Source organism: Carettochelys insculpta, chromosome 16, assembly GCF_033958435.1.
Source record: "Carettochelys insculpta isolate YL-2023 chromosome 16, ASM3395843v1, whole genome shotgun sequence".
Lineage (NCBI taxonomy): Eukaryota > Metazoa > Chordata > Testudines > Carettochelyidae > Carettochelys > Carettochelys insculpta.
In genome coordinates, this window is record NC_134152.1 from 13,895,563 (window position 1) to 13,910,330 (window position 14,768).

At 41.7% G+C, this 14,768-nt stretch overlaps 1 protein-coding gene across 4 annotated transcripts in view; it reads right to left on the reverse strand.

The window, feature by feature from the left end:
• Window positions 1–406: 406 nt before the first annotated feature.
• The window catches only part of EMP2 (epithelial membrane protein 2), a 58,394-nt gene continuing 44,032 nt past the window's right edge, over window positions 407–14,768 (reverse strand). For all 4 annotated transcript variants that reach the window (XM_075010843.1, XM_075010842.1, XM_075010841.1 and 1 more), the window contains 3 exons: window positions 6,080–6,170; window positions 3,904–4,050; window positions 407–2,956 (listed from right to left, as the gene is read on the reverse strand). In XM_075010843.1, the coding sequence (XP_074866944.1) occupies window positions 2,772–2,956; window positions 3,904–4,050; window positions 6,080–6,170 (423 nt within the window). In that variant the 3' untranslated portion in view covers window positions 407–2,771. The remainder of the gene's footprint in view (window positions 2,957–3,903; window positions 4,051–6,079; window positions 6,171–14,768) is intronic.

The following is a 14,768-nucleotide window of genomic DNA, read 5'->3' on the forward strand; positions in this document are numbered from 1 at the left end:
ATGTGCTGGTTTCTAGCAGTGCTTCTCGGAGTGCTGTCTTGTCTTTTCCCTCACTGCTCTTGAGCATTTTCAGAATGAGGTTATAAAAGGAGACATGGCACTCAGGACTCCTCAGTTCCTTCCTGTCACTGTTGAGTATAGACTAGAATTTCTCCAGACCCACCTCTTCAAGCACGACAGTATCATTAGCTAGTTAGTCATATTTAGCTAGCTAGGTTTAATTATATTTCTGTGTATGCATAGTTCTGAGGCTCCTATAGCTTTTGCACCCTAGCATCAACTAACAGTAGGAGCGGTAGCACAAGTTCATTGATTGTTCAGGCAACAGTAACTAATCCAGATGATGTGTGGACTACAACTTGTTTTCATTTATATTACCTTAAGGAGGATTTCACGGTAGAAGTCATGAGTTATTAACTTTTACTTACTTGCACAAAAATATTCACACACAATGGCTGCAGAATTTTAAGGCAATGTAAATGCTATGAAATGTATCAAGCTTGATGTTACAGTATAGGAGTTTTTGCTTTATTGGCATTTACAATTTCAGAGTATATAAAACATAGAAAATGGAATATTTTCAAGGCAGAGCAGATAAAAATATTTGAAAGCTATGGTTGTCCTATTGCAAGACACAGTTCAGACTTTTCAGCGTACAAGAGATTCACACTCGGGCTAACTAAATATGACAGTATCCATAGATATACTGGAAGAGTGCATACAGTTATGTTATTTGATTAAGGAGTCGGCTTTCATTATGGAACCATGATTTTGTATACATGTATGTAAATATGCATGATGTATCTTACATATTTAAATAGTCAAACTATAAAATGACGCGGGCAAGTAATTGACTAAGTAACTGAAATACCCGTCAAGTAGCCAGTCAGTGGCACACATAGTATTTATACTGTCGCATATGAGCTTTTATTGGACTGTCAGCCATACATCAGTTACATAATTTTGATCCAATTATGTGCTTTATAATTTCATTAGATCATTTTACTGTTCACTACATGAAATGTAAGCCAAAATACCAAATTCTTGGGGTCAAGTCTACTTTAACCCTTTCCTTACACTACATCTGTCTATGTGCAGAACAAATGTAAGAGAATGGTTTGGGGACAAACCTCGTACAAATTAAAGGAATGCTAGTCGGTAACTTCATAGGTTAGGACACATTTAAAAGGGAAATAGAGTAGATAAGAGACTAGCGGTGTCATGTTACAGTGGCAAGAATGTAGTGTGAGGACGTGCAACTGCAGTCTTCTTATTACTGTACTTGATGTCTAAGACAGCAGTATTTTCCTGCTCCATGAAGGTAATACATGAACATTATCATTTTGGGAAACAAGGCAAGACCCATCTCCATGTTTGAGATAGTTCATTTAAAATTACATATGCCTGTCTTACAAATACACAAACAAGTGTTATCTCACTGAAGCTGTGTAGGGCAAATATTTAACTGGTCATAATGTACCTTTGACTTCAATAGAGCTCTGTAACTACAGTAACTGATCTGATGCAAATGTAACTAGTTACAGGCGCATTCAAAACTTTTCCTTTTCTTGGCTTAGTGTCCACCCCACTGTAGTAGAATCACATAGAAGGCCATGATTGAATATACTGAACTGCAATGTACTACTTTTAAACATGGAAGCTACAAAGACCAGTAAAAACCACAACATTCAATACCCAGGATGCTCAACCAACCTTTTAGTCATCATTAACCAAACTTTTAGTAGAGAGAATTTGTCTAATAGAGTAATGCAGTTATTCCCGTATAAAAGAAATCCCTAAATCATTTTGAGCAATTTTAAGTAAACAGGGCAAAATGGCTTAAGAAAACCCATCCTGGTGTGTATAGCAAGTGTGTTTAGGCCCTGTAAACATCTCCAACAGAAGTTAAATGCCATATGTACATGGTTTGCCATTCTCTCCTAATGGGCAGTCCTGAATAATACTTTGGCATGGCATTCCTCTTTTGTCTCTTCACCCCAGACTATATGGGCGGTAAATACTTCATGCTAATTTTTATATCCAAACTTGTGTTTGCTATCAGTGAGGTGCATGTTGACTTAAAAAGAAAAGGCCTGAAATAGAGACAAGGAAATGTTAAGGTCAAAAGCTGAGGAAAAATACGCACAATGCATGGTTAAGAGCATTTAGGGTTTGGTTTGGTTTTAACTTATCTTCAGCATAATCAAAGAGAACCAATCCCAGACCCAAAATGTGCAATGAATTTCACTGCAATGAAAGACTTATGCTGCTTGAGGATGTGCTGGAGAAAATATGAAAATAAAATCCACACTCCATAATACAAGAAGGATTGGTTTACTTATTTTAAAGCAAGGAGTTTTAATAAAACCTTGCAGAGCATTTATTGTAGAGTTACAAAAAGAAAGAATATTGATTCCCTTCTATGATACAGTGGGCATATCTTTGAAGTCCTATAATGGATTTTTCAAATGATATGCTGTGTCCCCTATTTCCCCACACTTATCTTGTATTCCAAAAGTTAGCACATTACTAACAATGGAATAAGCATGCACTGTATTGTTTAAACTATGCATGGTGTGAACCATTTAGACTCATTGATTCCCAAAGTGTTCCAGTAAATTTGGGTTTTCCCATAATCTGATATACCAAGAACATAGTACATTTTTAGAGAAACAATACCTTTACTACAAAACCACAAATGATTATATACAAAATAGTTACTGGAATTCCACCTCTGTACTGTAGTGACAGAAATAACTATTTGCTGACATTTATTTACGTTTCCTTAATACTAGGTACATGACACCACTGATCAGAGTAAAAACAAATGCAATCCAAGCTAAGATGAAGGAGTATCCATACTGGCCACTAGCAACATCAAACATGTATCCATCACTCTTGTGCAAATCTTCATGCCTATTTGTGTAAATGGAGGCTGCAATCATAACACATAGACCTGGAAGAGAAAGAAAGCATTTAAGCAATGTCTACTACTCTTTAAAAGATTTAAAGCAGTTACACAGGCATGCAGGGTCTAGTTCTTCAACCACTCTACTCATCCCCTGCCCAGATGCTGTTTTTTGCAGACAACTACTCTTCATGTTCATATGGTATTTAGAGTACTTCAGGGCTCCCAAATCCTTTTCTAAAGACAGATTTAAATACTCATGTTACTGCCACGCTGCCGCTAGAATTGGTTGAAGCTTGTTGAAAACCATTTTTGCTGGAAAATGGAGTTTCTGGGGAGTTTCTTCTTTGCTGAAATGTTTCAGAATTATCATTGATTCTGACTGCTTTAAAAAGTCCAAAAATCAGAGCATTTAATTTGAAAATGTATGTAAAATCTAGTGCTAGGCTAGAAATCTAACTAAACTATTTGCCACTAAACTAACGCCCCCCTCCTGCAATCCCGAGCCTTTCAATTTGTTGCAGATTTATTTAAAAAAAGAAAGGCCAAAAGTAAGTTAAATTTCTCAAAATTAAGAGCATACTCTAAAATAAAAAAGAGGGCTTATTTGCCCAACTCTGTCAGAAACCATGTTGATTTGAACAGATACAGACCAGTTTAAAAAGTTATTCAAGAATGTTCCTAAGTTAATACATTTAAGAAGTTTATCTGGATGTTCCTTTAAAATTATAGCATGATACACCTTGGCAAGAATAAAGCCATCTGCTTTTTAACCTGCTTGGTTTAGTGATATTAAATTTTAGCCTATGCTTGAGGCTAAACTAAAACTTACCAGTTAGAATCCTACAGCTTTTTTTTCATCTGTACAAATGCACCAATTACATATAATATTGTTCTGCTTCTATTCTGTGTTGCACCCTTGCTCTGTTCTGAACCCTATATCCCACTTCTAATGTCAGGTCTACTGAAGTGAGACAAGCCAAAGACCTACTCACATGACAGCAGCTGGATAGTAGAAGTTAACACAAATCTTTCTCCTTGCTTTAGGCGGAAGAGTTGAAGAATAAAAACCAGAAATGCAACACAACAAAGAATAGTAGACAGGATCATAGTGGCCTGAACTGCCTGCACAGACTGATATTCTGTGAAAATAAAATCAGGTTTTATTGTAAATGCAGCCTCCTCCCCAGCCTCTTCCCCTACCAGCACCAACCCCTGCATATGACCAACTGTAGTCCACTCAGTGGGATTTGCCAGCTACCCTCCTTGCAGCCTTCCCTTCTCTTTTAAATCACTGCCTCTGTGCCACTTTCCTACTTCATTACCCTTCCCATCTTGCTGACTTTTCTACAAGATGTGTAGAAATTATGTTGGTGAAGTTCTACGGTCTACGTAGGATATAAAACTGGATGATCTCAATGGTTCCTTCTGGTCTCAGAATCTGTTAGTGTTCTACTGTTGAAGGCAGCTTTTTAAACAGCATCTGCCACCTCTGCAAGCACAACTCATAAATGGAGCTTCCTATGCTCTGCCTTCCAATTTCCACCATTGCTTTCCCCCACATGCATCTGCTCTGTTACTTAGGTGTGATCTGAGACTGAGACTGTGGCAATAGAAGTTTTAGCTATAGCATTCAGGAACCTGTTTTCCAGCAGTGCTGCTGTTTACATAATACTGATCAGGATTCTTGTACTAATGCTTCTCTGGTTGTCTTTTCTTAAAAAAGGAAGAGTGAACAGTACAATGCTAAGTATGCTATTATGCCAGTATGAATGGATCACTGTTCTGCTTTCTGTACTATAGCCCTATAATAGAGAGTACAGTTTAAGATGAAGAGGTACATCTATGCTACAACTGGAGGTGTGACTGCAGGAGAAAGACATCCTTGAGCTATTTTTAATCTCACTAGCTCAGGTATCAACAGCAGCAAAGTTCTGGCAGCATGAGCAGCAGCACAGAGTAGCTGTCCAAGTACAAACCTGCAGGGAGCCTGCCTATGTATTCAAGCAACTAGCTCACTGCTGTTGATATCTGAGCTAGATAGATTAACCCTGGTTTACATACATCTATATGAGCTACAATCACACCTCCAAGTGCAGTGTAGACACCCTTTGTCTTGATATTCAAACCCTCAATAGACTTTAGTTATTAAAGATAACCATCTTCTTCCACAATAATACAATAAACCCTCCATTTAATGGACTAATGGTGGGAAGAGGTGTCTGTTAATTCCAAAAATCCATTAAATACGAATCTGCAGGACTGGCGACACCTTGCAAAGTGCACTAGGGAGCACTCTCTCTGACACCTGGGAGGAATGCATCAGGCTCAGGAGAGAGAGCTCGGTAGTGGCTCTTTGGGCTGTTTACAGAGCTCATCCTCTGGGCTAGCCTGCCATGAGCGACTCATCACCCACCCAAGGCTGGGCACTCCTGCTGAAACTCAGTTTTCCCTGGAGCAGGCATGCCTCTGCCCAGGGCTCTCTGGCTGGCAGGACACCTGCCAGCTGCCTGGGGGAGGGCTGAGCACTCTCCCTCACCCTCAACCAGCAGGAGCCTGTAAGGAGTGATAGTGAAGTTCGATGCTCACCTGGCATTGGTGCAGTTGCTGGAGTGACTCAGAGGGGCTGGGGGAATAGGAGGGGATCTGCCTGGAACAAGCCCCTGCCCTGCCCCCCCGCTGCCACCACCACTGCTGGCTGTGACTGAGGCGATGGGTGGTGTAGAGAAGACAGGCATGGTCACTCAGTTAGGAACAGGTAGGTGAGCTGGATGCACACAGTATGCCAGTGTCACATGCAGCATGTCAGTACATGCTACCTGCCCATGCACGCACCCCACCTCCAGCAGGAGGAGCACATGGAGGCTTCTCTGGCCCCAGCTCCAGCAGCAACGGCTCTGGCGAGTTGCCAGCATTTACTGTGGGGGTGGGGGGTGGCTGGCAGACAGCGTCAATTATTTCCCAAGTCCATTAAAGCTAAGGTTATTCTAAGTTAGAATTTGAAATTTGGAACTTTATCTTACCATTTAATGACCAGCAAGCCCTTCATGGTAGTCCCATGTGACCACAGTTTAGTTACAGTCAAACTAGTTTGCTTATTTTACAGTGGCTTTACATGAACTTAAATATAGCTTCTAGTTTGACAGGTTTATAGTAAGTCCAAATACTCACCTGAATTGTTTTCATTAATGACTGTACAGTTGGTGATGTTCACACAGACTCTCCAGACATCTGTAGAAAAGTCATTTCCTACCCACCATGCCTGAAAAACATATAAAGGAGGTATATAAAAATTCAGACCACAAAAGTTAGACAACTTCTTAAAATGGTCTCATACAAAGGTATTTGGCTTAAATTTTAACGGTGTCCAAAAACTGGACTTTCCACTTGCTCACAGCTGCATGACTGGGTTTCTATGTACAACAGCAGCATTCTCAACACCCATCTTCAGCTACTTACATTACTTGGAAGTGAAGGGTACTTGGTTTCAGGCTAGAGAGGCTGTCTAAAAGATATATTTATATAGTATGTAATCCGTCGTGTGCGACGATGACGTCTTGAGCTTGCACAGGCTCATCGGTTGTGGACTCACATGTGGCGTGATGAGAATGTGCAAAGACCCTGTGCGGGAGAATGTTTAAAGTGGAAAAGCCATTGCACAGGGGCAGTTCCACTCTCTGGACCTCAGAAGCCTGGTTCCAGTGTTACAAGAAGTCGTCACGGCTGGGACTTCCTAGGCTGCAGTGGATGGCCATGCCATCTTTGGTGCCTTGTCATGCCCTTCGCTCTCCATAGAGTGCTGCAGAACCACCTTCCTGGTCATTGGATCTTGCTGTTGATCTCATCCATCCAACCCACCAGGGCTGACTTTGCATGCTGGGATAGGAAATTCCCTATCTCACCGCAGGTTTCATACCTGCCAGCAACCCTCACCTGGTTTAGCCTGCCTGTTGAAGCAGTTTATCAGGGTGTGGCCGCTGCATGCTACAGCTTCTTGGAACCACAGGTGAGAGCTGGGTGCCAGGTGGGGACCAAAGGTGCATAAACTGCCCCTGAAGAGACACGACAAGTCCCCACACCAGAGGTGCTACCCCTCCCTGGACACCCCATACACCCCTATATATTTATATAGTAACCAAGAAACTGAACACAAAATCAATTACTATTTGCTAGGGTACAAATGAATAAAAATGGCTTTTGCAATAATTTTCCTGCATTAACTTGTTGCACATTTAGAAATTAAGCAAGCAATCTTACAATTTCACTTGCTATGTACAGCTTAACTTCTGTGCCAGGAAAAATAATGGAGCAAATAATTAAGGAATGCATCTATAAACATCTGGAAGATAACAAGGTGGTAAGTAATAGCATGTATTTGTTAAGAGCAAATTATGTTAAACAAACCTGATAGCTTTGTTTGACAGGATAACAATAGTGGATAAGGGAGAAGTGGTAGGCTTGGTATACTTAGACTTTAGTAAAACATTTGATAGTCTTGCATGACCTTACCAATAAACTAGGGAAACATAATATAGATGGGACTACAATGGGGGGTAGGGGTGCATAAGTGGTTGGATAATCATTTGCAGAGAGTAGTTATCAATGGTTCACAGTCATGATAGAAGGGCATAACAAGTGGGATTCTGCAGGGATCAGTTCTATTCAATATCTTAATAAATTGTTTATACATACAGAGTACACTTATAAAGCTTATGTGGGAGGGGTTGCAAGTGCTTTGAGGATAGTGTTATAATTCAAAATGATCTGGAGAAATGAACTTCAACCTTTTTACCTGGGACCAATAAGGAGAAATGCAAAGTACTCCACTTACAAAAGAACGATCAGTTTCACACATACAAAATGGAAAGTGGGTGTCTAGGAAGGATCACCACAGAAAAAGATCTAGGACTCATAGTGGATCACAAACTAAATATGATTCCACAGTGTGATACTGTGGCAAAAAAACAGATATTCTGGGATGCACTAACAGACTATTCGGCTCTGATTCAGTGTCAGTTGGAGTACGGTGTCCAATTCTGGGCACCACATTTCAAGAAAGATGTAGAGAAATTGGAGAAGGTCCAGAGAAGTGCAACCAAAATAGGTCTAGAAAACATGATCTGTGAGGAATGATTGAAAGACTTAGGTTTGTTGTATTTGGTAAAGAGAAGACTGAGAGAGGACATAACAGCTTTCAAGTACCTAAAAGGTTGTTTCAAGGAGGAGTGAGAAAAAAATATTTTCCTTAACCTCTGAGGATAGGACAAGATGCAATGGTCTTAAATTGCAGCAAGGCTGGGATGATTAAGTATTAGAATAAACTGCATAGGGGAGGGATGAGCTTGGTCAGGGGGACTGGGCTCAGTGACCTTTTGAGGTCCTTTCGGGTTCTAATATTCTGTTAATTTAGTATTCTGTGAAGAAGGCGAAGAAAATGGACAAGAAAATTAAAAGAGAAGTTACTCACCTGACTCTACATTAGGAGTCAAGCTTGCCCCAAAACCGCAGTCCAGAAATTTCACAGCAGTGGTTATCTGGACTGCACATGTGCAGTAGCATACTGGGCCTTTTGCACGCTTTTGGTCATATGCACAATCTGGTCTGAGACAGTTCATCAAAGCTGCCTCGTAAGCATGAATCTGAAAACTATAACAAGAAAAACTCCAAAGCGGGGATGAAGGGTGGGTAGTGGAGCACCCATGGGGACACATCTTGAAGAACCATTGTTACTACCCAGGTAAGTAACTTCTCTTTCTTCTTTGAGTGGTCCCTGTGGGTGCGCCACATCAGGTGACTACATAGCAGTGCGCCTAAGATATGAAAGAGGGTACCGGAGTTATATGGTGTCTGCCATGGAGAGTACAGCTGTTGAGAGATGCATGTCTTCGGCCAACTGGTGATGTATGGCGTAATGTTGGGTGAGTGTGCCATAGGATGGCCATCTCACTCCTCGGCAAAGGTACTTTAAAGGAACACCTTTGAAGAAGGCTGTAGATGCTGCCATTGCTCTGATAGAGTGAGCCTTGGGCAGAACAGATAGTGTCGTTTTACATAACGAATAGCACATGGTAATATGTGATGTGATAATGTTCAAAACTGTGATGAGATCACCTCGCCCTTAAATCTCTGGGAGAGGGATACTAATAGTCTGTCTGGTTTTTTTGGAAAGGTAGGTAGAATGGCAGAGCCATTCTTACATCCAAAGAATGAAGTCTCATTTCCCAACTTGAAGTGTGCAGTCTGGGATAGAAAGATAGCAGTATGATTCGTTCATTTATGTGGAATTCAGAGGAGACTTTGGGAACAAAGGCAGGATATAGATAGAGCGTCACTGCTTCCTTGGCAAAGTTGCCATCAGAGCAGCCAACTCGCTAACCCAATAAGCAGATGTGATAGAAAAAAGGAACACTGTCTTTAAGGTAAGCAGACAAGTGGAATCGATTCAATCGGTCTGGATAATGTGTCCAGCATTAGGTCTAAACCCCAGGGAGGTGAGATAGGTTTGCGAGGAGGGTATAGATTGGTAAGGCCCTTAGGAAACGCACTGTAAAAGGGTGCGAAAATACTGATGTTCCCTCCATTGTGTGTCAAAAGGCCAAGACGGCTGCTAAGTGTACCTTTAAGGATGGTATCGTAAGACCTTCCTGGTTTAGGTAGAGTAAGTAGTCCAAAATAGTGTGTATGGGAGCTTCCAATGGATGTAGGTCTCTAAGGGAATACCATGCTACAAACCTTTTCCATTTATAGGTATAAGTCTTTCACATAGAAGATCATCTACTGTGTATCAAAACATTTTTGACCTGCTCAGAAAATAAGTTCTCTAAGGTGTCAAACAAATTATCAGCCAAGCCATGAGGCAAAGTGGGGGTGGCTGCAGATGCATTAGCGACCCTTGGTGCTGCATGAGTAGACCCGGAACAATGGGAAGAGTGTATGGAGGGCATTATGACACGCACTACAGAACTGGAAACCAGTGTTGGCAGGCTCATGCAGGAGCTATTAGGATCAGGTTGTCCCTCTCTAGTCTGGCTTTTTCCAGAACCTTGTGAATCAGTATTGCTGGGGGAAAGGCATACAGAAATGCGTACAGAAAGAGGCCTTTCCAGGAAATGAGGAAGGCATTGCCAAGAGACCCATGGCCAATGGCTGCTCTGGAATAATAATGAGGACACTTTCTGTTGTTGTAGGTTGCAAAGAGGTCTATGGAGGGAATGTCCCATATATGGAAGACATGACAGAGAACACTGGATTGAAGGTCTGGTGCAAAGTGTCTGCTCAGTGAATCTGCAGGAATATTGTTGATGCCAGGTAAGTATGAGGCTATTAAAACAAAAAAGCAGTCCAGTAGCACTTTAAAGACTAACAAAATAATTTGTTAGGTGGTTAGCTTTCATGGGATAGACCCACTTCTTCAGACCTTAGCCATACCAGAACAGACTCAATGTTTAAGGCACAGAGAACCAAAAATAGTTATCGAGGTTGACAATCAGAAAAATTGTAATCAAGGGGGACAACTTATACCTCCAGATTAGTGGAACTGCTATGGGCACCTGCATGGCCCCACAATATGCTAATATATTTATGGCTGACCTGAAACAACGATTCCTCAGGTCTCATCCCCTACTACCCCTCCTTTACTTATGATACATCAATGACATCTTTATGATTTGGACTCATGGTTATAGAGACACTGGAAGAATTACACAGAGACTTTAACAATCTGCACCCCACATCGACTTATGCCTCGACCACTCCATGTGAGAGATACATTTCCTGGACATTACAGTACAAATCAAGGATGGCCTGATCAGCACCACACTCTACCAGAAACCCACTAACCACTATACTTACCTAAACGCTTCTAGCTTCCATCCTACAAACACAATAAGATCCACTGTTTACAGTCAAGCCCTTAGGTACAATCACATTTGCTCTGATCCTACTGACAGAGATCAAAAACTACAAGATCTCTACCAAATATTCATAAACCTCAATTACCCACCAGGAGAAGTAAAAAAACAAATCAACAGGGACAGACAAATACCCAGAAAGCAGCTACTTCAAGATAGGCCCCAAAAAAATAACAACAGAACACTACTGGTCATTACCTACAGCCCCAAACTCAAACCACTGCAAGGCATCATTAAAGACTTACAGCCCATCCTTAATCAGGATGCCACATTGCAGAAGGCCCTAGGTGACAGGCCTGTTCTCTCCTACAGACAACCCCCCAAACTTATGAGGATTCTCATCAGCAACCACAGGCTGTATAAACCACAATAATACCAATCCTGGAACTTTACCTTGCAACAAGCCCCATTGCCAGTTTTGTCTACATACCTATTCTGGAGATACTATCACTGGACCTAACCAGGTTATTCACAGAATCACAGGCACATTCTTATGTTCCTCTACTCACATCATATGCTATTATGTGCCAACAATGCCCACATACTTTGTATATAGGACAAACAGTAAACATGCTTTGACAAAGAATGAAAGGACACAAAACAGACATCAAAAAGCTCTTAACTCACGAGCCATCAGCCAGCACTTTAATGGAGTGGGCCATTCTGTTAATGACCTGAAAGTCTGTGTTTTACTGAAAAGGAACTTTAAGAATCGCCTACAAAGAGAGAGTGCCGAGCTCTCTTTTATATCCAAATCTGACACATTAACACGTGGTTTCAACCACAACACCAATTATCTAGCCCATTATACAGACTCTTTTACATACTCCCTGTGTCTACATGAGCCCCTTCCTTTTGAAAGGGACATATTAATGAGTGGGTTCAAAAGACGCTAATGAGGTGCTGCAATTAATATGCAGCACCTCATTAGCACAATGGCGGCCGCGGCAATTCAAAAGTGTGGCTTTTTGAATCGTGCGCCGCCTGTGGTGATGGGACCTTCCAAAAGGAAAAGGACTTTCGAAAACTGGGTGGAGGGTCCTTTTGGCAGGTCCCATCTGCACGGGTGGCGCGCGATTCGAAAAGCTGCAATTTCAAATCGCCGTGGCCACCATTATGCTAATGAAGCGCTGCATATGTATTGCAGCGCCTCATTAGCATCTTTCAAACCTGCTCATTAACATGTCCCTTTCGAAAGGACCCAGCCACTTTGTTTTATCTGACTCTTGACTTACCCCTCTCCTACCACCCCTCTTCTCTTCTGATTTGCCCACCTTGATTACAATTTTTCTGATTTGTCAACCTTGATAACTATTTTTGGTTCTCTGTGCATTAAATATTGAGTCTATTCTGGTATGGCTATGGTTGAATAAGTGGGTCTATCCCACAAAAGTTCACCACCTAATAAATTATTTTGTTAGTCTTTAAAGTGCTACTGGACTGTTTTTTTTTTGTTTTGATAGAATATAGACTAACATGGCTATCTCTTTGTTACTATGAGGCTATTAGTGTCATGCCATTTTTGATGCACCAATCACATAAGCAAAGAGCCTCCATGCAAAGAGAACAGGATCTTGCATCCCCTTCTCGATTTATGTAATACATTGTAGTGAAGTTGTCAGTTAAAATTCTCACCTCATTGCAAATGTATGGCAGGAAATGCTGGCATGTATTGGACACTGCCCTGAGTTGTAGGAGGTTTATATGAAGGTTTGTTTCTTGGTGGGACCAATGTCCCTGGATTGACATGCTGCCCATGTGGGCTTCCCAGCCTATGCTGGAAGTGTCTGTAGTTATAAGGGAAGAGGGTCAGGGCTGATGGAAGGGGACTCGCGACAGTAGATTGCTGGGCCTTGTCCACCACCGCAATGATTGTAGTACCTGAGCAGTTAAGGATATCCACTTATAGACTGTATGTCTTGTAGGCACAAAGATAGTGTAGTCTGGCATTTTGCACCACATAGGTGGTAGCAGCCATTTGGCCCATCAACTGTAGACAAGTTATTATTTGTACTGTAGGCCTGTGAATGTCGATTAATGATTGGATAGTAGGGAAGTGTTGGAGTGGTAGGTATATTATCACAGTGGTAGAGTCGCAGTGAGCCCTATAAACTCTATGTTTTGTGTGGCCTTGGTTGTTGATTTCTGTAGGTTGATAATGAAACCGAGTGATTGGAAAATTTCTATAGTGATAGTTATATGAAGAACATCTGAGCGTGAATGCCTTTTCAGTAGGCAGTCGTCTAGATAGAGAAAGATTAGGCGATGGAGGTAGGCTGATAGCACTGAAAGGATCTTTGAGAAAACCTTAGGCACTGTGGAAAGGCCGAAGGGCAGGACCTTGTATTGGAAGTTCTTTGTGGCTAGAGTAAATTGTAGGAAATGCCTGTGGACAGGGTGAATAGTTAGGTGGAAGTATGCATCTTGTAGGCCAAGGGCTGCAACCAGTCTCCGCTATCCAGCACAGTGATTATGGAGGAAATCTTAACCATCTTGAAAAACTGTTTGTGAAAGTAACGATTTAAAGTTCTTAGGTCCAGTATGGGTCTCCATCCCCCTCTCTGTGAGGAGATATGGAGAACAGAATCCCCTCCCTCTAAAGTCATTTGTACCCGCTCCACAGGGGTCCAATGGAGGGGAGGCAATCGATCTCTTGTTTCAATAGAGTCTCATGAGAGGGGTCTCTGAAGAGGGATGAGGCAGAGGGGGTAGTAGGTGGAATAGCACAGACAGGAATGATACATCCTGCTGAAATTATGTCCAGTATCCACTTCTCTGTGGTGACACTGGACCATTGCCAGTAAAAAGGTCTTAAGTGATGGTGGAAAAGGTGTTGAGTTAATTGCTTGTGCTGGACAGCAGGTATTGCCTGGGAAGGGATAGCTTAGTGGTTTGAGCACTGGCCTGCTAAACCCAGGGTTGTGAGCTTAATCCTCAGAGAGACCATTTAAGAGCCTGGGGCAAATAGATTTAAAAATAAAAAAAAATTGTCAAGGATGGTACTTGGCCCTGCCAGGAGGGCATGGGAGTGGACTCAATAACCTCCAGAGGTCCCTTCCAGCTCTATGATATGTGTATCTTTATATGTATAAAAGTCACCAACTGAGGAGTCAAACCTGTTGCCTTAGAGCTGTTGCAGATGGGTTACACAGCAGCTGGTTGCACTTTCTGGACAGTCCCTGGGGTTGTCAACTTTCATCATAACCCTGTTACTGAAAGGGGTAGTTTTAGCATCTCTGGTATGCATACTATCTTCTCCTTCAATAAGGTGGGGTTTACATATCCAATGTTCTAAGCATTGCTTGAGAATCTTTGCTTGAATGTAGGACAGTGTCAACAGTTGCAGAGAACAATTTGGTCTTATCAAATGGTAAGTCCTCAACTTTAGTTTGTAACTCTTTAGGTACACCAGAAGTTTGAAATCAGGAGACACATCCCCTAACCACTGCTGTCACCGTGGATTGTGCGGCAGTGTCAGCTATATCTAATGCCAGCTGGAACCCTGTGCAAGAAGCTGCATAACCTTCCTGGACAATAGGTTTCAGGATTGGTTTCTTAGATTCTGGTAAGTTGTCCATCAAGGCTGTTAGTTTTGTATAATTGTCCAACTTATGGTTGGATAAGTGTGCTGCATAATTAGCCATACGTAATAACAAAGTGGATGATGAATAGACCTTTCTCCCAAATAAGTCAAGTCTTCTAGCATCCTTGTCAGAGACAGTTGACTTATATTGTGTTGCTTTGGATCTCTATTGAGATGACTCCACCACAAGTGAATTTGATTGGAGATGGTTAAATAAAAACTCCATACCCTTTGATGGCACAAAATAATTTTTGTCTGCTGTCTTATTAGTGGCTGGGATGGAGGCTGGGGTCTACCAGATATTGTCCACAACCTCCGTTATGGCATCATCAAGTGGAATAGCAATTTTGGCCAATGTTGGGAGTCT